Source organism: Dromiciops gliroides, chromosome 6 (assembly GCF_019393635.1).
Source record: "Dromiciops gliroides isolate mDroGli1 chromosome 6, mDroGli1.pri, whole genome shotgun sequence".
Classification (NCBI taxonomy): Eukaryota; Metazoa; Chordata; class Mammalia; order Microbiotheria; family Microbiotheriidae; genus Dromiciops; species Dromiciops gliroides.
In genome coordinates this window covers 210966080-210989598 of record NC_057866.1, presented here as the reverse complement: position 1 = coordinate 210989598, position 23519 = coordinate 210966080, and the positions used below count along the sequence as shown (strand labels likewise).

At 38.5% G+C, this 23519-nt stretch overlaps 1 protein-coding gene across 1 annotated transcript; it reads right to left on the bottom strand.

Annotated features, from left to right (window-relative positions):
• Positions 1-3023: 3023 nt before the first annotated feature.
• On the bottom strand, positions 3024-21278 carry TLR3 (toll like receptor 3). Its single transcript, XM_043971320.1, has 5 exons — positions 21185-21278; positions 15975-16427; positions 11698-11889; positions 6425-8277; positions 3024-3458 (listed from the first exon to the last, which is right to left on the bottom strand). The coding sequence occupies exons 1-5, from the start codon at positions 21185-21187 to the stop codon at positions 3230-3232; spliced, it is 2730 nt and encodes a 909-aa protein (XP_043827255.1). The 5' UTR covers positions 21188-21278; the 3' UTR covers positions 3024-3229.
• Between the last annotated feature and the right edge of the window lie 2241 nt (positions 21279-23519).

Here is a 23519-nt window from a genome sequence, read left to right as displayed (position 1 = left end):
AAACTATTTCTTAAGATAAATTAACACTGTCCAAAAAGCAAACATATTTAAATTTAATTTTATTCAGGTTTTTCCCCATTATTTGGGGAAAGGTTCAAAAAATTGTGGTATATGAGTGCAATGGGATGTTTTGTGCTATGAAAAGTGAGGAAGTAGATAATTTCAAAGAGACATGGAGAAACTTGTATGAACTGATGCAGAGTCAAGTGAACGGAATGAGAAGAACAATTTATACTTTAACATCAATGTTATAAAAATGAATAATTTTGAAAGACAAAATCTCTTATCTCACAACAATTGTGATGGAATAAAGGTTAAGGAATTCTCTTTTCCTTGCCATGGAGACATTACTTCTACCCAGAATATATCCTGAACTATATCTATGAAATAAAATTTGAAAATACAAATTGTTTTAAATTCAGTGGTTTTGATTACATTTTGTTTATGTTGTAGGGAATTTTTAAAATTATTTTTAAAAAAGAACAAATTGGTACCTGAGGAGAATGATAGTGGTCAATTTACCTATGGAAATTAAACATAAATTTTGCAAACCATTTTTTTTTGTTCTCCCTTTGTATTGCACTCAAGAGGACTGGGTCTTTGTCTCTGGGGAGCAATTATTATTTTTTTTAGTGTCTTCACGTTTGGCATGTTGCTTCCTGTGTGGATCTCATAACTAGTTTCAGGAGCTGTATTTGTGTAAGTTAGGCATAATTCTGACCAATATGAGCTTTGTAATGTCATTCTATGTGCAAGATTTATTCTATTCTAACTTGGTACTTCTTAGGGAAATCTTCAACCAGGAGCTTGTACAATTACACGGTATAGTCAAGTAAAAACAAACAAGGTGGTTCAGTGGTTAGATTACTGGACCTAAATTCAAGAAAGACCTGAATTCAAATCCAGCCTCACACTTACTAGCTGTGTAACCCAAGGTGAGTGAGTTAACCTCTCTCTGCCTCAGTTTTCTCATCCATACAGTGGTACAGATAATAACACCTACCTCCCAGGGTTGTTGTGAGGATGAAATAAGATGCTTGCAAAGTACTTTGCAAACCTTAAAACACTATATAAAGACTAGTTATTATTATGATAAGAAGAAAATTAGTACACTAGGAATTATGGCCGGCTGCCAGCCCAGGCTGGGCCAGCTTCCCTTTGGGGCTGACAGACCATTGCCAAGTGTTTTCCTGTGATAACATGGGTAGCCTGGGCTACTTACTTGTCCAGGCAAAAGAGTAAGGACATTTTCTTCACTTTCATAGCATAATTTTAAATTAATTTTCAAAATGATTATACCAATCCACCATTCTGCTGACAATATAGTAGCATGCCTGCCTTTCCAAAGTGCCTCCCAACATTAATAGTCTCCATATTTTCTCCTATTTATATTATCTTTATTCCTTTGATTTTTCTTCTATTTTTTTTTGTTCTGAAGAGCATAGATGGTAAAACTGGGGAGCACCTCTTTTTTTGATATCATCAAATTTTAAATCCTCATTGTAGATAAAAAGATTAAGGCCAAGAGAGGTTAAGTTACAAGCCAGAATTGTGATACAGTTCCTCTACGGCCAGATCCAATCTTCTTTCCATTCCACTGTCTAGAACCAGATACTGTGGACGATATTTTTATATAATTTATAATTTGTTCTCAAGTCAAGAACGGCAAGCCTACCTTGATTACTTTTCCTTTCAATGTTCCATTGACATTGTTAACCCCCTTCTTTTATTGTTCTTTTTTTTTCATTTCATTTTAAAATACAGTAATTATCAACAAAATGCTTAGCTAAGTATTTTTCAAATGGCTATAACTACAACTTTGGAAGAAAATCAGATGACATGACAAGTCTTTGTAAGCTTTTTTTGCATTCCAGTCTATTGTTCAAAGACAAGCCTCACTAACCTTGGAAAGGCTCATTAACAGGCTGACTTTCTGAGGGACAACAATAAAAGGATCTCTACCAAGTTACCAGGAAGTCAGGACCTGCATTGGTAAAGGGAACAATCATACACACAAAAAAATGACAACTACCAGAAGTAATCAGTAATGCAAACTTTCATATTTAAAAGCAAAGAAAACAATTTTTAAAAATCAACCCCCAAACTTCGATAGTTTGGCATTTCTTTTTAAAAGTATCCAGTAAATTAAAAAAAAAAAACTACTTCGGTTGTCCAATGGTCCTGGAACCTTATTAATAGCACAACTTATCCAGGATAATTTGTTTTAAAGTTCTATTTTCTATTATTGGAAGGTATAATCAAAACCAAAGACAGAAACAAACTAGATACTAAGATCAGTTGCTTCTAAGTTGCCATAAAGTACATATGTTAACTCCTTACAACATTCAAATTTAGATGTCCCAGGACAAAGTTAGAATCACCCTATGCTAGTTATGTCTCAGGCTATTATATATCAATGTAAATTAAATATAAAAGTGTAAGACCAAAGTAGCATTAGTAGAAGCCTCTTTTTTTCTTCTCCCACTCCTCTCTTCCCAAAATTATGAATTTTTTATACACTGGAAGTCAAAATTTTGTTATTATAAATCAATACCTATTAGAATTCAGCGATTAGAAGTTGAGTTTCCAATTTTGTCTGAGTCTATTTATGATGATGGATGGCTATGAAATAAATAAGCCAGTATAATAATAGACATATTATAATTTTGCTTCAGTTTCAAATAAATTCATGGAGTAACTCATAGCCAGAATTTATGGCTAAAGGAGGGGGAGAAGTTTCATTTGATCCTCACATCAGTCTGTGGAGGATGGTGCCATTATTGACCCTATTATACAGATGAAGAAACTGAGATAGACAGAGGTTAACTGAATTGCTCAGGCTCTAAAAAAGACTAGGTGGAAGGCTAGTAAGGTTCTAAGGTTGGATTTGACCTTGAGTGTTACTAACTCCAGACCCAGAGTTCTATCTTTAGCCTCACCCAACTTAAATACTTTGGAACATGACCAATATCTCCTTTGATTTTGATTAATTATACTTCTTTTTTATAAGGGAAAGGAGTTCAATGGAAAATGACTATGTATTTTTAAAAAGCATTAATATAACATTTATTTTTTTTAAATGAGAGTATCATTTAAGAGCAACAAAAACATATATAAATTGTGGAAGAGAGTGCCACCTCTGACTTACAATACAACTCCAATTTATTCTGGAATGTATGATGATGGGAAACATCCTAACATAAGTATATCATCTTTAAGACAAAGAAATTCAGTGTGCTTTATTTCTCATTCCAAGTGCTACTTGTAATTTCTGGTAAAATGCATGGACACGTTCTTTCTGAGCTGGCCAATGCAAAATGCAGCGAGACTTAAACATTCCTCTTCTTAAACAAAGGGCGTGATTCAGTTTATAATCTGGAATGTCTTCAAAAAAAATCATAATAATGGAATCCAGATTTTGTTCAATTGCTTGCTGGACTGCATGGTGCACCTTGAACCTGGAATTTAAAAAAGAATGCTTCAGAAGATTCATTACTTAATTAATGTGGGCTCTTCCTCTATTAACACAGATCATAAGCTGTTACTACTACTACTACTACAACTCCTATGACTCCTCCTCCTCCTCCTACTGCATTATAGCCACAGTGATCATTACTACTACCACCATTGCCACCACTACACTACTGTTGCTGCTGCTGCTACTACTACTACTACCACTACTTCTGCTACAGCTACTACTACTAGCATTTATATAGCTCTTTACCATTTGCAAAGTGCTTTATTTGTGTTATCTTCATATACTTTTATTGTGGTTGTTGTGTCATTTCAGTTATGTCCACCTCTTCGTGACCTCATTTAGGGTTTTCTTGGCAAAGATATTGGAGTAGTTTTCCATTTCCTTCTCCAGCTCTTTTTACAGGTGGGAAAACTGAGGCAAACAGGGTTAAGTGACTTGCCCAGGGTCACACAGCTGATACATGTCTGAGGCCAGATTTGAACTCAGGTCTTCCAGGTTTTCTGTCAACCCTGCTACCTACTTGCTTATCTTATGAAATAGGAATATTCTAATGAATTGCTTTGAGAAAATAAATACCCTGATTAACAGCCCTCTGGTGATATACCCAAGTGAATGCAGATCGGTTGCACCAGAGGCACCTAGTCTGTTGGTGGGCATGCCAGAGCTTAGGTTCTATTTAGAAAAGTATTTTGGGGAATCCAGATTTGAGAACTTGTGCCACAATGGGACATTGGAGTAGGACTTTCATGGAGGCGCATTTAGTTTTGATCAACTCTACAATGCATAGAGAATACACAATTATTATGGAATTATTTCAGAATGAACGTATGCTAGAAGCTGCTTGATACCATGGAAAGAGCACTGCCACTACAGATAGGTCCAAATACCATGTCTGATGCTACCTGGGGGACCTTGGACAAGTTGCTTCATCTCCCAGGGTCTCATAGGACCACAGATGTAGAGGTGGAAGGGACCTTGGAGACCATCAGACTTGATGACTCCCTCATTTTGTAGAACCATTGAGGTAGGTGTTACTATCATCTCCGTATTATACTTTAGGAAATAATTAAGGGACTATATTAAAATTTAGTAGTTGTTATTGTTCAGTCATTTCAGTTGTATCCATCTCTTCAAGGCCCTATTTGAGGTTTTCTTGGCAAAGCTGCTGGTGTGGTTTGCTATTTCCTTCTCCAGCTCATTTTTCATCTGAGAAAACTGAGGCAAATAGGATTAAGTGACTTGCCCAAGGTCATACAAGCTAGTAAGTGTTGAAGTCCAGATTTGAGCTCACATCATCCTTAGTCCAGGGCCAGGAGATGGAAGATGACACAGCAAAATAAACTGAGGACTGGTAAGATAGGTATATGGGGAGTGAAGAGAATAAGAAGCCAAGGGAGAAAAGAGTACCCAAGGTTAGAGGATGATAAACAGTGTGAAAATATGCAAAAATCTCAAGCAAAGTGAGGTCTAAGAGAAAATCATTAAACTTTAAGGATTAAGAGATGAGGGCAGGGGCAGCTAGGTGGCACAGTGGATGAAGCACCGGCCCTGGATTCAGGAGTACCTGAGTTCAAATCCGACCTCAGACACTTGACACTTAATAGCTGTGTGACCCTTGGCAAGTCACTTAACCCCCATTGCCCTGCAAAAAAAATTAAAAAAAAAAAAGAGATGAGGGCAGCTAGGTTATGAAGTGGATAGAGCACTGGCCCTGGACTCAGGAAGATCTGAGCTCAAATCTGGACTTCAACACTTACTAGCTTGTATGACCTTGGGCAAGTCACTTTGCCTCAGTTTTCTCAGATGAAAAATGAGTTGGAGGAGGAAATAGCAAACCACTCCAGTAGCTTCACCAACATCTTTGTTTCTGACCATCTTTGCCTCAAAGTCTCCCTGGAATCTCAAACTCAAAATATGCCAAACCATTTTCCTTTCAGTTTCTTCTTTTTGTTTTTTAAAAAAGAGTTCTGAATTGTAAGAAATCCTAAATATGTAATATGTATGTATGTATGTATGTATGTATGTATGTATGATCTAGTTAGTGTAGTGAATAAAGATCTGGGCCTGGCATCAGGAAGACCTAGGTTCAAATCCAAGCCTCAGATACTTGCTAGCTGTGTGACTTTGGGCAAGTCACTTAAATATTGTCTGTGTCAGCTTCCTCGTCTGTAAAATGAGGCTAATAAAGTACCTCCCTCACAGGGTTACTGTGGGGATCAAATGGCAGACTAATTGTAAAGCACTCAAACCAGTATCTGGCACAGAGTAAATGTTAGTTGTTGGCTATTATTGTTATATATTGTGTAGAAATATACATATGTATATGTTATGTATAGACATACATATATACCTAATAATACCTTACATATAATAAATATATCATGTATATCTACATATACATATAGGAGAGAGTGAAGAGGGGAGAGGGTAATTTTTTTTTTTATTAAGTACCTATTGTGCTAAGTGCTTTAAAAATAGTAAGTCATTTGATCCTCACAACAATCCTGGGAGGTAGGTGCTATTATCATCTCCACTTTACAGTTGAGGAAACTGAGGCAGAGAGAGATTCAATGACTTGCCCACAGTCCAACAGTTAATAAGTGTCTTGAGGCCAAATTCAAACAGTTCTTCCTGAGTGCAGGCCTAGAGCTCTTTGCACAATGCATAGGTTTTATTTATTGCATAGTGCATAGAGTGCGGGCCTGAAGTCAGAAAGGCTCATCTTCCTGAGTTCAAATCCATCCTCAGACACTTAATAGCGGTGTGACCCTGGGCAAGTCACTTACCCCTGTTTGCCTCCATTCCTCATCTGTAAAATGAGCTGGAGAAGGAAGTAGCAAACCGCTCCAGCATCTTTGTCAAGAAAACCCCAAATGAGGCCATGGAGAGTCAGACATGAAGACAGATCCATAAAAATTCATGCACATACCATACATATTAACCTACCTTTTGCACAAGGGATCTTTCAAGAGATTTCGTGTTATAACAAAAATAATCTTCCTGCTCCTTTTTATGCTGTGGACTATGGCTTCAAGTTCAGGCATACCAGCTTCGAAATCCCTTTCTTCCAGGCAGAATCTGAGAGAATGGTCTTTTTTTTCCATAGGGGAGAAATGCTCCCAGATCCATCGCGCATCTTCTCGGGCATGGACCACATAGGCCGCATACTCGAGCCTCTCTTCCTGGCGATCGATTTCTTTAAATCCAAGCACTCGATGTATAGTCACATTCCAGTAAAAGGCAATTCTCCATCCTTGAAAATGGACAAGCATGACAACAAAAATCAGAGTGAATAGAAAACTGGTATTTATAATGAAGAGTATCTTAAAGGGGGCACTGTCCTTGCAGGGAGAAATATCGAAGAGCATCACTGAGGTCCCGTGATACTGTGGTGGGGTGTTGCAGAGGTAGTGACTGGGCAGCTCCTCGATATTTGTGTGGGTCCCGTTAAGCCAGTTAGCAAACCAGGCTATGCTTTCACAGGTGCAGTCAAATGGATTGAAACTCATATCTAAAGCATTCAAATTCTGGAAAGCCTGTCCAAAAACGCTCTTCTCAACAGATGTTATAAGATTCTTCTGCAGGCTCAAAGACTTCAGGAATGTCTGATCATCAAACAGAGAGTCTGGAAGTAAATTCAGATTGTTTAATCCTAAATCGATCGTCCTTAGCTGAGACAAACCCTTAAAGACATCTGCTGGAATTTCATCAAAGCCATTAGACTCTAAATTAAGTATGTGAAGGTGAGAAAGGCCTTTTAGGAAAAGAACAGGTCCACCAGGATTAGCATGTTTCCAAAGCCGAGCCAAGTTATTGTGCTGCAGATCCAGAATTTCTAGCTGATCGAGTCCTTTTAACATGTCATCATTTATGTTTGCAATGTTATTGTTGCTGAGGTCGAGAATGGTCAGATTCCGAAGAGGATGGAAAGGGGATGGAGAGACATCCAGCTGTTTGCAAGCCACTCTGCGGAGCATCAGTCTTTTGAGGCTTGGGACTGAAGCGAATGAGTCACTGGTCAGTCTCAGGTATTTGTTGTAGGAAAGGTAAATCTCCACGATGTTTTCCAGACCTTTCCATTCTTGGCCTGTAAGTTCCTGATTAATTTCATTCAGGCCCAGGTCAAGCACCTCCAGATGGTCCAACCAAGAGAACGCTCCACTCTCTATTTGAGAGATTTTGTTCCTAGTCAGGTTAAGAGTAAGTAAGGGAGAATGAGCAAGGGATGAGAAGGTGATGTTAGTTAGAGTTTGCAAATTCACAAAGGAGCTAGACAAACTTAGAGATTTCAGACTTGTCAGTCCCGTAAACATATTGATGGTAATGCCCGAAAGGGAGTTATCCTCTAGGCTAAGATATTCCAAGCATTTTAACCACTGAAAGGAAAAATCATCTATCTTAGAAAAGGAAAACATGGCATTTCTTGGTTTATAGAAGGTTCTTTTCAACTTCAGGTATTTTACCTTGGAGAGTCCATAAAAGGAGCGGGAAAATAGATGAGTGATGCTGTTATACTCCAGCCTGAGCCATTCCACGTGGGGAAGCCAGGCCAAAGAGTCATTAGCGATCACTGACAAAGAATTATGGGAAAGGTCAAGCATGGTGAGGTTTGTCTGGTTCAGGCCTCTGAAGGTCATGTTGGAAAGTTTGCTAAGTTGCACGTTGCTCAGGGAGAGGCTTTGGACACTTGTACCTGATAATTCTACACAGAGCTTCTCTGTGAGTTCAGGCCCGAGCTGAATGTTGTTCAGTGAAAGGCCACATAATTTTCCGATTGACTGAAAGCATCCTGGAGAAAACTGGAAAAATAAAAAATAACAATTTTTTTTAAAGATAGTGGTTATTTTATATCATAACACACTTAAATAGCCTTTTGAAGAGGTAGGAAACTAGGTGGTAGAATGGATGGAACTCTGAGCCTGGAGTCAGGAAGACCTGAGTTCAAATCTTCTGTCAGACATCTACTAGTTGTGTGACCCTGGGTAAATCACATGATCTTTTTTTGCCTCAGTTTCCTCAACTATAAAAATGCAGATAAAAATAGCCCCCACCTCCCAGGGTTGTTATGAAGATCAAATGAGATAAAAATTGTAAAGCGCTTAATACTGTGCTTGGCACATAGTAGGTGCTTTATAAATGTTAGCTAATCAGTAGCAGGTTGGGTATAATTTTGATGTTCTGGAAAGTTGATCTGCCTAAATCCCCAAGAAGTTACCCTGTGTGAAACTAAAAAGGAAGCTGAATAGTGGATAGAGCGCCATACTTGGACTCAGTACCGACTTGGGTTCCAACTCCATCTCTGGTACCTCCTAGCTATGTGATTTTAAGCCAATCCCTTAATGTGTCTACATATAATTTTCTTAATGGGTAAAACTGAGGTATTATTATTTAGTAATATTTCTGTTCGTAACTGGAAGGCAGCATGGTACAGTGGATGGAGAACCAGCTTCAGAGACAGGAAGTACTTGGGGTAAAGTCCTCCCCTGGCACATACTGGCTGTGTGAATTTGAGCAAATCACTTAACCTTTTGACTCCTCACATACTTTCTTAATGTGTTACTCTGAGCAAGCCACTGCTTAATTGTTCTGGGCCTCAGTCTCTTCCTCTATAAAATGGGTGTGTATGATTTAATGGTCTCTAAGGTCCGTGCGAGCTCTAAAATCCATGATCCTATGGATTACAAAATAGGTGATCATCTGAATTGGAAGAGAAAAGCTCTTTACGTTGATGAAATCACAGTTCTGGGACTAATAACTTCCCTCCTCCCACCTCCTCAAAAAAAATCACTCTATCTTACAAGGTAGTTTTGAGGGAAAGCAGTTTATAAAGCTTAAAGTACTAAACAAATGTGAGTAAAAAGAAATATCAGAACCGCAATAATCTGGTAACAATTTCACTGAAAATTTGAAGCATACAAAAGATGTTGGTTGTTATACTAACCTAAATACAGCATCGTTCATGTATCTGAGGAACTTCTTTCCTAAACACGTGACTCTGAGAAGGCTACTTATAACATCTTTGGGCCCCAGTTCCCTTATCTGTAAAATGGAGTAAACACCTCTACTTCCCTCACAGCATTGATATGAGGAAAAGTTAATAATAAACTATAAAGACTAATATAAATAACTTGACTACTCTCAGCAATACAATGATCCAAGACAATCCCAAAGGGCTAATGATGAAGCATACTATCCACCTCTAGAGAAAGAACTGATATTGATTGAACACAGACTAAAAAAAAGAGCACTTGTGGATTATGTATCTATAACCTATATCCGATTGGTTGCTGTCTTATGGAGGGGAGAGGAAAGGGAGGGAGGGAGAAAAATTTGGAACTCGAAATCTTATGAAAATGAATGTTGAAAACTTCCTTTACATGTAACTGGAAAAAAATAAATAAATGAATGCTTTTGGCATCCAGGGAAAAAAACCCAACAACAACAAAGTATAAAAGTGGCATCTCAAAGTTGTTTTGATTTGTATCACTTTGGTTCTCAAAGAAGTCAAGCTTTTTATCACATTAAAAATATATCTCTTCTTTTTTAAAAAACTAATATAAATGTGGACCATTCTAATGCTTAGGCAGTATTTTCTGGGGAAACATACACATGGGACCGTGCACTGTCCAGTGTGATTAAGTTGTCTGTCAGTAGGAGTAGATGGGATGAGGCTATAGAAAGGTAGTGGGGCCGTGTCGGTGGAGGGCCTGGAGTTCTGAGCAGAAATGCCAGGGCCAAATGTGAGCAGACAGGAAGATTAATCTTAAAAAGTGTGAAAGACAGGAAGGGCAGCAAATGAAAGGGGGGGGGCAAGACCCTTTAGTGGCTTCTGCATCACCCCATGACTATAGGTCCTCCCTCCCTCCTCACCTCCACCTCTTAGTGTCTCCTAATTTCCTTCTGTGAGGCCAATCTCCCTTTTACCAGTTCCTTATGCCCTCTCTCTTCCCTACCTTGCCTTCGAATAGCTATGGCTTTCCTCAATGCAGGGACTGGGAATAAAGAGAACAGAGAGGAAAGAATCAAGTGGAAGAGGGGATAAATGATGGAGCCAGTTTCTAGCTGGGTAGGTGGTCTGGGGAGCACAACTAGTACTATTTGCACCCCCAGACATCAGGTAGCAGGTTGCTTTTTTTCCCCAGCAGCTACCAGGAGGGAGAGAAGCATGATATAAATTCAGTAGATGAGCTTAGAAAGAAGTAGATCAGATCCAAAACCTCTCAATTACTGAGTCTGGCTAATTCAGGGCATAATGTTCAGGAACAAAAGCCAACTCTCCTTCTTAGTAAAAAAAAAATAAATTAAAAGGCAGTGTGATATTCTCAGTAGAACAATGTATTTAGAGATACAAACTGTCTTGCTGGGTGAACTTGGGCAAGTCATTTGACCTCCCCTCACCTATTTCCTAATTTACAAAATGGGTGACTTCTTCTCAAGCAGACGTTCTTAACCTGGGGTCCCTGAACTTGTTTTTGTTGTTGTTGTTGTTGTTTTTAATCTATTATCTGCATTTCAGTATAATTGGCTTCCTTTGTAATTTTATATATTTTATTTTGTGCATTTAAAATAGTATTCTGAGAAGGGATTCCTGGTCAGTCAGTCAATAAGCATTTATTAGTCTTCCCTAAACTTCCAAAGGAGTCCATGACACACAAAAAGATTAAGAAATCCTGGTCTCAAGATCTTTCTCTAAGAGCCTCTGCTAACCCCAAATCCTATTTCAGTTGGAAATTCCAAATATACCGGCAAAATAACAAATACAGCGGGAAAATATTCCCCTAAAAAGAGTAAGGAACAGAACACCTTGGAGGAGAAAAGGCAGAAGAGAATGTTGCCAATGATCTTGTAATAGCGTCATAGATGTGACATATGGGAGAGACTTCAGGATCATTTAATCTAACTCCGTGGCTTCTGACAGAACAAGGTGCCATCCAGCTCCCTTTATAGATGAGGCAGCTTGGGACCAGCGGAGTCAAATCTCTGGCCCAAGGTCATGATTAGTAAGCAGGGGAAACAAGAACCCCGGTCTTCTGCCTCTTTCTAGGCAGCATTTATGCAAATGTGGTGAGCTCTCTCTCAAGCAAAACACAACAAGAAACAGGGCATTTTGGGTAGTCACTATGGAGGCCATGACCTCCTTTCTCAGGCATCTTTAGATTTTCATCAGTTGGGCTCCTTTACCCAGAGCTCAACCTAAAGTCGTTGATGCCACTTCTTACCTCTTTCAGTTGGTTTGAAGACAAATCGAGTTTCCTCAAGGAAGAATTGCCAAGGTAATCAAAGTCCTCTTTTTTCAACGTATGGATTTTGTTGTTAGTTAACAGAAGTTCCTGGAGATTTTCTAGTTGTACCTGAGCTCCTAATTTTGTAGATGATAAACCACTGTGAGATAGGTCTAACAGACGTAAATCCTGAAGGGAGAAAATTAAAAACAAAAACCACGACAACAGGTATGTTAGCCTTCCAGTTAAAAACAACCTTAAGGGGCAGCTAGGTGGCGCAGTGGATAGAGCACCGGCCCTGGAGTCAGGAGGACCTGAGTTCAAATCCGACCTCAGACACTTAACACTTACTAGCTGTGTGACCCTGGGCAAGTCGCTTAACCCCAATTGCCTCACTAAAAAAAATAAAAATAAAAATAAATTAAAAAAAAACCAACCTTAAAGTACACCTCATGATTATCCTTGAAGTCAAAACATGGGCCATCATCATTACCTCAATACTTCATGGTTCCATGATAATTATTACCATATCCACCATTACAGTGACATAATAGATGGTCTTCATGGGATCATACATTTGAAACTGGAAGAAACCTTAAAAGATCATTTTATCCCCTTCATTTTACAGATAAGAAAACTGAGGCACAGAGAGGTTAAATGACTGGTCCAGGTTCACATGGCAAAGAAGTATATGAAATGGGATTTGAACCCACCTCTTTCTGAGTCCAATTCCAGCTTTTTATACACTCCGCCATGTTGCCTCTCTGTAGGTTGATATGACTAGAAATGTCATTACCATTTTACCAACCATTGAGTCTTAAGCTTTTCCATATTTAGCTAAGTTTATCGTTGGCTGACAAGCACACAGATTGTCCCCCATGTCTATGCAGTTGAATAGGACTGGGTAGAGCAGGACTTCTTAAACATTTTTCATTCACGACTGCTTTTCACCCAAGAAATGTTTACATGACCCCAGATATATAGGTATATAAAGTAAGTATACATAACCTTTTACTGCTGCCAATTTTTTGTGACCCCTGCATTCAGTTTCATGATCCCATATAGGGTCATAACCCACAATATAAGAAGCTTTGCTCTAGAATTTGCATTCTACTTGTATAACCTCCAAGAAGCCACGGTTGATACTAAGCTATCAATAAGAAACTGAGAAGGATGTTAGTGTAATACTCTATCAATCTGTGGAGAAAAGCCACATAAAAGTAACTTAATAAATATTTAATTGGACTAAGTTGAATTGAACTTTTGCCTTGCAAGAATATACAGTCCTTTGGCCTGTTAAAGGTATCATTTTTAAGGATAAGGTTCATAATATTAGAATTCATTTTGTTTCTTTACCCAGGAGGAAAAAAAATAAACTCAGTAAGCATTTGCAAAACCTTTCATCATGTATGAGTTACCCACTTGGAGTGTGGAACACTTAAAATGACATATTGATAAAGCTGACCAATATTTGAGGAATTATTAAATCCAAACATGAACAAAAAGCAATTGAAAACCATATAACACCACAGTTGAAAGAGCATTGCTCTTAAAGTTAGGATACCTGGATTTGTATCCTAATCCTAGGACTTTGGGCAAAATATTTAATTGCCCCAAATCTCAGTTTCCTAATCTATGGAGTGGGAGATCATAATACTTCATTCTCCATCTCATAGGTTTGTTGTGGGGAAAATGCTTTGTAAAACATAAGGGGAAAAAAGGACTATGTGAATGTGAATGTAATAGGTTTTTGGAAATTGCTCAGAACAGCTGGGATGGCATCTCCCTTAGTTCTAAGAGAGTCATGATTCTCTGTAAGGGAAGCAAGTTGGAGAAACTGTGGAACAAGTGTAGACATTCTGTAGTTGGTTCTGGCTAATTGCAGGGTTTACAGGAGACTCTTTGATAGGAATGAAAGTCTTGAGTCCAAAACCCAGAGTAAGGATTTTTCAGATAGCCTGACACTGATGTCAAAGGAAACAAGGACTTTTGGAAGTGACCTTCTGGATACAGGCCTACAGAAACTAAAACCTATCTGGCCTACTACATATGAACTTGGTGCGACCATTGTTAAGCAAGAACTGGATCAAGAGAATGCTTTGGAAAAGCTAATAGATTTAAATGGGCAAGTGAAACCTGAGTGCTCCTTTTCATTTTCTTTTCTTTTTCCTTTTTTGTGGGGCAATAAGGATTAAGTGACTTGCCCAGGGTCACACAGCTAGTAAGTGTCAAGTGTCTGAGGCTGGATTTGAACTCAGGTCCTCCTGAATTCAGGGCCAGTGCTTTATCCACTGTACCACCTAGCTGCCCCCCTGAGTGATCCTTGATGGCACTTAGTAATGGGGAGGCCCAGCTGGTGGGGACTCAAAAGGACACTAGAGAAGAGATGACCCCATGCTCTCAGAGTGCCTAAGAATCTTGAGGGGGAAATGGTGCCTGCGTGGTTCTTCTAGAGTGAACTACTAGGAACTGGTTACATAAATGTGAGCAATTATAATCTGGATGGGTCGCTGAAAATTAATTCTTGCGAAATGTGATGTGACTTCCTAGGCATGGAGGAAGGGTCTAGATCTTGATGGGAGAGCAACAGGAGCAGCAATAGAGAAGCCAGAATCCCTTCACCTTTGAGAAGAGCCATTCTGCCCCCTAATATCTCATCCGGATGAATACCTGCTATAAGACACCCAACCTTTGCTCCTCTGTTAGCCAGGATTGTTCTTTAATAAGATCTTTTTTTCCCTTTGTTTCGAATTTGTGATTTTGTTGCTGTTAGAAACTCCTTGTAATAAAACTTCTACCAATACAGATCAATACCTTCTCTGCAACTTGCAGTCTTGGAGAATTATTTTTACAAATCACCTCTATTACGTGTATTGGGCAGTAGTTTAGATTCAATAAATAACAACCAAGACTTGCTTCCATGTTAACCCCCACAGCTATTGGCCAAGAGGGCAACCCCTATGGCGAACAATTCTACCATTTCAACTACAGCCAGCATTCATGACTGATAAGCTGTCACCTATGAATGGGCCAGCTAACTTAACAGAAGCAGCAAGATGCCCTGGAGGCATAAGGAGGCAGTATATGCCAGCTGTGTCAAACCACCTGCTTCCAGCCCATTCTCAACAGCCAACCTCCAGGGGAACAACCTTTACGGAGAGAGAGGGCTCCTGATAAGTGCCTCCTCAGCAGCCTTAGGAACTGCAGACCCAGAAAAGAAAGTCCTCAGTATCAAAGTTCTTGGCACAATTAAATGGTTCAAAAGACATCTTTTATCAATAGAAATGACTTTGATGTTTAGTCATGTTTTTGTCATGTTAAATGCTTGGTAACCCCCTTTGGGATTTTCTTGGCAAAGATACTGAAGTGGTTTGCCATTTCTTTCTCTAGCTCATTTTATAGATGAAGAAACCGAGGCAAACAGGGTAAAAAGACTTGCCCAGGGTCACACAGCTAGTAAGTGTCTGAGGCTAGATTAGAATTCAGGTCCTCCTGACTCCAGGGTCGGTGCTCTATCCATTGTACCACCTAGCCGCCCCTCTCTATCCACTAGGCCTAAGCATATAGTAAGTGCTTAATAAATACTTTTGTCATTCTTTCATTCATTCATTCATTCAATTATTTCATTCTAATACTGATTTATATTGAGAAGAAAACATCGGTGATATGTGTATATATATATACATATATATACACAATGTGTGTGTGTACATATGGATATGTGTGCGCACAATACTTTGAAGGACATTTTGAGGTGATTGTTTTGCCTTATCTGTATTTTCTTCACTACCCCTATTTGAAAGTCAATAGTCCGGAACTGCTGCGACTGTCCCCGAGTCTCCTCACCTGTAAAATGGTGACACACTGGAGAAAGAAATAACAAACCTCTTTAATATCTTTGCCTAGAAAATCCCACAGACAAAAGTCCACAGGATCGCACAGAGTTGGACACGACTGAACAGATGAACAACAAACATTTATGTAGGATTTTAAGATCAACAAAGTTTTGCATGTATATTACCTCTTTGGATCTTGGGTTTGAATCCTGCCTGTGTGACCCTGGGCAAATAATTTTATTTCTCTCATACACAGCCTCAGTTGATTCAACTATAAAACAGTAATAATGATAGTATCTATCTCATGGGGTTGTTGTGAGAATCAAAAGAAATAATTTATAATAATGCATGTTGCAACCCCCCCAACACTACACATCTTAAGGTGTTATTGTTGTTGCTTTTAATGTTACCTCTGGGGGAAAAATACTTTTATATTACCTTTAAATTTTTAAAAGGGTTGTTACCAATTTTCTGAAATGAGTTGAACTTTAAGTGAAGTTCTGTAAGGCTTATGCAGAAGGCAAATGTGGCATCAGAAAGGTGGGACAGCTCATTGTGTTGAAGGTTCAAAACTTTCAACAGAGGCAGATTTTGACACAATTCTGGCTCCAGCTTTGAGATGCTGTTGAACCCTGCATCCAAGATGATGAGTTGGTTGTATCTTGTAAGATTTGCAGCTGGTAATCTTTTGAGTTGATTGTGGGTGAGGTTCAAGGTTGTGATGTTGGTTGGGAGATCAGAAGGAATTTCGGTCAATTTCAGGTGACTGCAATCAGCCACTTCATGTCTGACAACACAAGTTTTTGCAGATTGTGTGCACACCATCTGAAGGGGCAATATTCCAAGAAAGAGGTAGCTCCAACAAGACAAAAATCTTCCCATGATTCCACTCTGCAAAAGAATCCAAAGCAAGTATGTACATGACTAGTAACACATGATTTTCTAAATAATTTGCACAAATTAATTGCTATGTATATGACCAAAATAACCTTGCCTATTTGATTATTCCATAATAGTTGCATAACAGATAGAGAATTGGGAGAGACCTGTGTTCAAATCTCACCTCTGACAAATATTGACTGTGTGTTCATAGATAAGTCAATTAATATCTCAGATTCCCACTGATGACTCACTAAGCTTGGAAGCTACACAGCAGGCATCAATTTGTGTTGATAAAGGAAGTTTCTCACCCTATATCAATGAAATCACAGTTCCAATTTATCATCTCAAGAAGCAGTGTGGCATAATTGATATATAGCCCCTCCACTTTAACAGCCTTCCCCCTAAAATTGGACTCTTTTTAAAAATAATAAACATATAGTTTTGAGTTCCTAATTTTATCCCTCCTTCCCCTCCCCTCTCCCTGAGGTGGTAAGCAATCAGATATGGGTTATACATGTGCAATCATGTAAAAACATTACCATATTAGTCATTTTGTACAAGAAAACTTGAATAAGGGAAAAAACATGAAAGAAACTGAAAAATAGCATGCTTTAGTCTGTGTTCCATCAATATCAGTTCTTTCTTTGGAGGTGGATAGTATGCTGCATCATTAGTCCTTTGGGATTGTCTTGGATCATCGTATTGCTGAGAATAGTTGTCATTCACAGTTCTTCATCAAATAATATTTCTGTCTCTGTACACAATGTTTTCTTGGTTCTTCTCATTTCACTATACATTAGTTCATACAATTCTTTCCAAGACTTTCTGAAATCATCCAGATTGTCATTTCTTAGAGCACAATAATATTCCATCATATACTACAGTTTGTTAAGCCATTTCCCAATTGATGGGCGTTCCTTTGATTTCCAGTTCTTAGCCACCACAAAAAGAGCTGCTATAAATGTTTTTGTATGAATAGGTCATTTTCTCTTTTTGGGGATGTCTTTGGGATATAAACCTAGCAGTGGTACTGCTGGATCAAAGGGTAGGCACAGTTCTATTAATTTGACTCTTCCCAAATCTCCCAAATCTGAACATTTTCACTGGTTGTACCTCATGCATGAAGTATTCTCTCTCCTCATCCCTACCTCTTGGCCTCCCTGTACCTAGATACCCCATTAAGACTAAAAGTAAGAAACCTCAAATTCCAAACTTATTACCTTGAGTTATAAATCCTTGTTGATCTCATTTTTCTAATTATCATCATCGAATAGATATCAATAATATGGTAAGCATATTTGCTGTTTTAATTGAGGGATGCAAATTCAATTCAACAAATATTTATTAAGCATGTATCATGGACAAAGCTGGAAAGTTGTAATTGATTTATATCTAGCCTTAGAATCAGAAAGACTCTGATATAAATTGGCTCTGACTCCAGACAACTCATTTAACCTCTTATTATCCCCAGTTGACTCTCAGTTACAGGGCTTCCCAACTTGAAGTGCAGGTATGAACTGCAATATAAGGAGCTTTTCGAGAAGATAAGGAAAATGTTTGACAAATGACTATATTATACTATTGAAATATTCCAAATGTAGCAATATTACTAATAAAAATATGTAGATTGGAGAAAGAACAGTGAGGAAGCAGGGGAATGGTGAGGAAAGGAAAGAATGTAACAGTGTACCTGAAAAACATGTGAAGGATACTGATGCAGAAATAACTCCTATTGACCAAAACCAAATGAATGAGGTTTATATATGAAACCCTTTTCATGTTGAGCTACAAAAAATAGTGCCAGTGACCCAAGAAATGGGAGACATTATTGACTTCCACAATAACCCCAAACTCCAAAATAATTTCCAACCAGTGAAGTTCCGTATGTCTGGCATACCATTGAAGAAACATGCCCCATTCTTATTAAATGTGCTCTCAAAGCTTTAATTCTTTTTACAACTTATCTCTATGAATCAGGACTCATAATCAATCCTATTCTTAGTCAAATCCAAAGCAAGAAATAATTTGGAGGCTGAAAGTAATATGTAATGGTGTCTATTTTAAGAAACATGCCAAAAAGAAAACTGTTGGTGAATAAGAAGCCAAATCAAGGGTTTAATTCATATCTTTAACTAAGCTCTGATAAACAATGAAAAACTTTATGATAGCAAACAATGTTGTTATGTATCGAATGAGGCTTTTCTTTATGAAATGAATCACTTTTGTCTTATCTCCTTTGTACATATATATGTTATATACATATATACCTACCATGTCTACACAGACACACACACAGAGTCAACTCTTCAACTCTAGAATTTATTTTCAGTGGGCATTTGGGTGGAACAGGCCTGGGGTCAGGAAGACTAATTTTCCTGAGTTCAAATCTGACCTTAGGTACATTTACTAACTTTGTGACTGTGGAAAAGTTATTCAATTCTGTTTGCCTCAATTTCCTCATCTGTAAAATGGATTGGCGAAGGAAATGGCAGACTCCAATATCTTTGTCAAGAAAACCACAAATGGGGTCTCAAAGAGTTGAACATGACTGAAACAACTCAATAACAACAAAAGAATGAATTTCTATTCATATTAAATAGGAGATATAGGAAAGTTTATTAAAAGCTCAGAATTATGGGGACTGAAAAATGTTGGGAACCGCTACTCCAAGGGAGTAAGTTGTAAAATAGATGCATATCATCACTGGAACATGGAGACTCCTTGACAACAGGTTCTTACACTAATGGGGTCTAGTTCAAATATATAAGGGTGTAAAAGGTCCAGTGCCAATCACTGCAAATACAGATATGAAAAATGACAGATTCTCTCTCCGCAAGGGATGAGACTTTTACAGGTGACTCCAGAACAAGTCAGAAAACTATGAAATGCAAAGGAAAAGTCAAATAGAACAATCTGAGAGGTATAAAGTAGAGGAGGGACCCCTGCCAGATGGGGAGGGTGAGGTGGATGAAGAATGCCTTGGAGGTCTTGGCAGCTGATCTAGACACTGAAGGGCATCACTAATCAGAGTTTGAGGAGAGGGGAGTTTTTGGAGAGATCCCATTCAAGGCATAGGCAAGGACTTAGGCAAAGGCACAAAAATGGAAGAGTGAAGGATGAGAACAGAGAAGGGTGAGTAGTCTTGTGGCTGGAGTAGAGATGGTGTCAAGGGGAATACTACGAAATAAAGCTATATAAGGGAAGAGGGAGGGGCAAGCATTTATTAAGCACCTACTGCAGTACTATGTGCCAAATTTCTAAGCTGAAACTTTGGAAAAGATGGCTGTGTTACAAAGGATGCAAATAGGCATTTCTGAGGAAATGTCTCACGTCTCCCAGGTGAAATTTTTGCATGTCATTTTTGAGCATTTTCCCTGGCAGGTCTATAGTGATGTTTTGGGTGGGAGAGCAAGAGGAACATTCAGCACCCCTTAAGCAAGCTTCTTAATTAAGTTTATCCAAGACAATCTACCTAGAAGTAAACAATGCACAGGAAATGGACCTCAGCATTTGAGTTTTACACCGCAGTCCTTAGTGTACATCATTATCTGTAATTTATGGTCTTAGTTGCCTGGGACATTGAGAGGTTAAGTGACATGTCACGAGTCATACAGACAGTATGGTCACAAAAGGATTCGAACCCAAATCTTCTTACCTCTGAGGTCACTCTAGCTCAGATGTACACTGCAAGTGATTTCCCTCAATAATTAGCCTTACCAAATGGTCCTAACTATACTCACTGGCTGAATTTTCCCTGAGCTAATGGTTTTCCAGGGCAGTTTTCTCATCTCTTCATTTATCTATAGTTCTCGATACAGTTGGAAGAATAGACTTTCTGGTGCTGGATGGCACTGGATTTAAACTGTATCTATGATTACTGTAACTTGCATAACTTTGGGCATTACACAACCTTCCTCAGCCTCAGTTTCCTCACCTTTACAATGAGAAGGAGCGGGTTATTTGGCTTTGACGGTCCCTTCTATCTCTAAGTCTATGCTTATATGATGCTGTTGCTTTTTCATCAGGCTATAAGGAGGAATGGGCAGGTTTCTCAAATGAATACTCACAAATCACTTGTTAAGCTCTTCCCCCTTTTCCAGGGCCTTCATAAAAAGGCATAAAATGAAGGAGGAATAGATGCCACTTCTGCACCTGCCTCCTCTCTGCTAACCCTATTTTTCACCTTCCTGCCCTCTATCCCTTAGATTCAACCCAATTTCTGCCTTTGAGCTTGAAGGAGTACATTGATTTCCATGGTATCAGTTTTCTATTTTTTTTTTTGTCAGCGAAAGTGATTTTTTAAAAAAGAAAGTAAATATCCCTATTTTTATTTTTAAAAGCACTTTTGGTTTCACTTTAATATTTTTTCCCTCAGCCTCTGATAATCATCATTTACCTCAGTAAACATGCAAAGAACCACCCCTGAAAAATTTCTCCTTTCAGTAGTCATTGAATCAGAGAAGGATTTGGTGAACACTACATTCCAGTACAAACTATTTTATTCCCCGATAGCCTCTTTCCTGCAGAATTAAAAAAGAAACCTTTGCAGCCCGTCTGTAGTAGCTTTCTTCATTTTTTAGAAGCTCAGGGTCCAGGACTTTGATTGGGAGCCATTACTAATCTGTTTGCTCAACTCTTGAAAGTGAAACTACAGTGTTGGTTTTTTTTTTTTTTTAAAGAAGGAAAAGAAAAAGAAAACCTCAACACTTTCCTTTTTCACTTGGATTTATCTGTGGGGGAAGGAGAGTGGAATCTCAGTAACTCACCATCTCAGCAACAGTAGTCCAGAATTCCCAATTATCTGCTTAAAGCCCTCCCTTTGGCTTCTTGACACACTTTTCTCCCCACTTTGGAGAAAACAATCCTTCTGAGTAACCCAGAGTTCAGGGCAGGGCACAGCTTTGTTGCAGTGGGGCAGGGCTAGGAATAGGAATGGGTAGACAGAGATAACTCACTTCCTCTCCTTGGCATATATTACTGGATAAAACAAAAATCAGCTCAAGAAAACTGAGCTATAGTCACAGACTAACTCAATGTGAATTTTTCATTATGTAACATACTATGGTGATTCAGAGAGGCAGACAATAATAATTAATGGGAACAACAGTCAATTTGTAAAGAAAGGGAAGAAAAATATTAACTGAGAATATATGGGGGGTATAAAAAAGGGTTAGTCATAAAGTCAAGAACCCCAAAATATTCAGTTCAGCTTTATAACAGAAAAAATTTTACACACACTGTTATATATTTACTAAGTAAACTCTAGAAAAATATTCTGTAAGCAAAGGGAAAGATTAGTATGTTTCTCTTAGGGACAATAGGACCTATGTCATTTAAAGTTTTTTTTAAAGAGTAATTTCTCAGGGGCAGCTAGGTGACAGTGGATAAAGCACCGGCCCTGGATTAAGGAGGACCTGAGTTCAAATCTAGCCTCAGACACTTGACACTTACTAGCTATGTGACCCTGGGCAAGTCACTTAACCCTCATTGCCCTGAAAAAAAAGAGTAATTTTTCATTTGCTCCCTTGTTCTATCCTTCAGCTGTAAATGGGTGGGACAATCTGCCCTTGGTCCCAAGTCTCCAACACCTGGGAAGGTATATTTCCTCTCCACAGTTTATTGTTGTTTGTCCTTCACCTGGAAGAGGGTGATGTCTTGACTTTCAAGTGAATTGGATTTAAGTGAGGCAGAGCTGTGCAAAGTCATCAGCCTCACTCTCTCCTCCAGAGTTATCTGGGGTCCAATGGAAAGACATAGGTCAAGACGACTGGTGATGGGAAACATCTCCAAAGAAAGAAGTGATAGAGTCTGAATGCAAATGAAGCATACTTTTTCTTTACTTTCTTTATTTTTCTTGTGTCTTTTTTGCCTTTGTTTTCTTTCACAACATGACTAACATGGAAATATGTTTTCCATGACTGCACGTGTATAAACTATATCAAATCACTTGCTTTCTCAATTAAAGGGGGAAGGGAAGGAGGGAGAGAATTTGGAACTTGAAAATTTTAATAAAATAAATGTGAAAATTATTTTTACATATAAATGGGGGGAAATAAAGAAACACAAACCAAAGAAAACTAAAGGAAAAAGAAGAACCTTCCCATTAGTCTAGTCCTACAGGTTTGAAAACATGTACTCAAGATCTTCTTCTCTTTTACTCATATATCCAAATCAATTTCCAAATATTGTTTCCATCTCCATAACATTGCTCACAAATATTCTCTTCTAACTCATACAGCCCTCATTATCTCACCTAGAATATTGAAAAAGGCTCCTAATTAGAGTCCCTGCCTTGAATCTCTCCCTTCTCCTATTCATCATCCGCAGAGGTGCCAAAGTGATTTTTATTATGCACAGGAATGATCACATCATGCCTTTATTTAAACTCTAATGGATAGGTATCCTCTAGATAAATATTGCCTCTAGAATAAACTAACATATAAACTAATCTGTTTGACATTTAAAAACCATTCACGGGGGCAGCTAGGTGGTTCAGTGGATAGAGCACCGGCCCTGGATTGAGGAGGACCTGAGTTCAAATCCGGCCTCAGACACTTGACACTTACCAGCTGTGTGACCCTGGGCAAGTCACTGAACCCTCACTGCCCCGCAAAAAAACAAAAAACCCAAACCAAAAACCACATTCACAACCTATTTCCGACCACACTTTCTAAATTCATTACATTTTACTCTCCTTCTCTCATTTTATAGTCAAATTAAACTGGTCTGCAGAAATTTCAGTTAAATGATTAGGTTGGAGGCCAGACTACAGAAAGTTAAGAAAAGAGTGAAAGGAATGGAAATGGAGGCACTAATAGCAGGTGAGTAGAAAATGTGATGGAATTGGATCACAAATGAATGTAGAGGAGTTAGCCTTGGCAAAGAGAAGAGACATCTCTTGAGAGAGGTGTGAAGGAAGGTACATGAGTGTTGTGAGATGAGGAGGAGGAGAAAATAGGGAACTGAGGATAAATGGCCTGAATTTTTTCAGTGAAATACAAGGCAAGGTACTCAAGGTAGTGAGAGAATGAGGATTTTCTTGCTGCCGTGAGAGCCCAGTTGAGATTATGCAATACAGACCCCATCAAGACACAATTTCCT

What these genes read in the sequence shown, in the direction of transcription:
- TLR3 (XM_043971320.1), bottom strand. An exon ending in CTTCAAACCAACTGAAAGAG is followed by an intron (nt 8,278 to 11,697) that starts GTAAGAAGTGGC and finishes TTATTTTTCCAG; the next exon opens with TTTTCTCCAGGATGCTTTCA. An exon ending in AAAGATCCCTTGTGCAAAAG is followed by an intron (nt 3,459 to 6,424) that starts GTAGGTTAATAT and finishes TTTAAATTCCAG; the next exon opens with GTTCAAGGTGCACCATGCAG.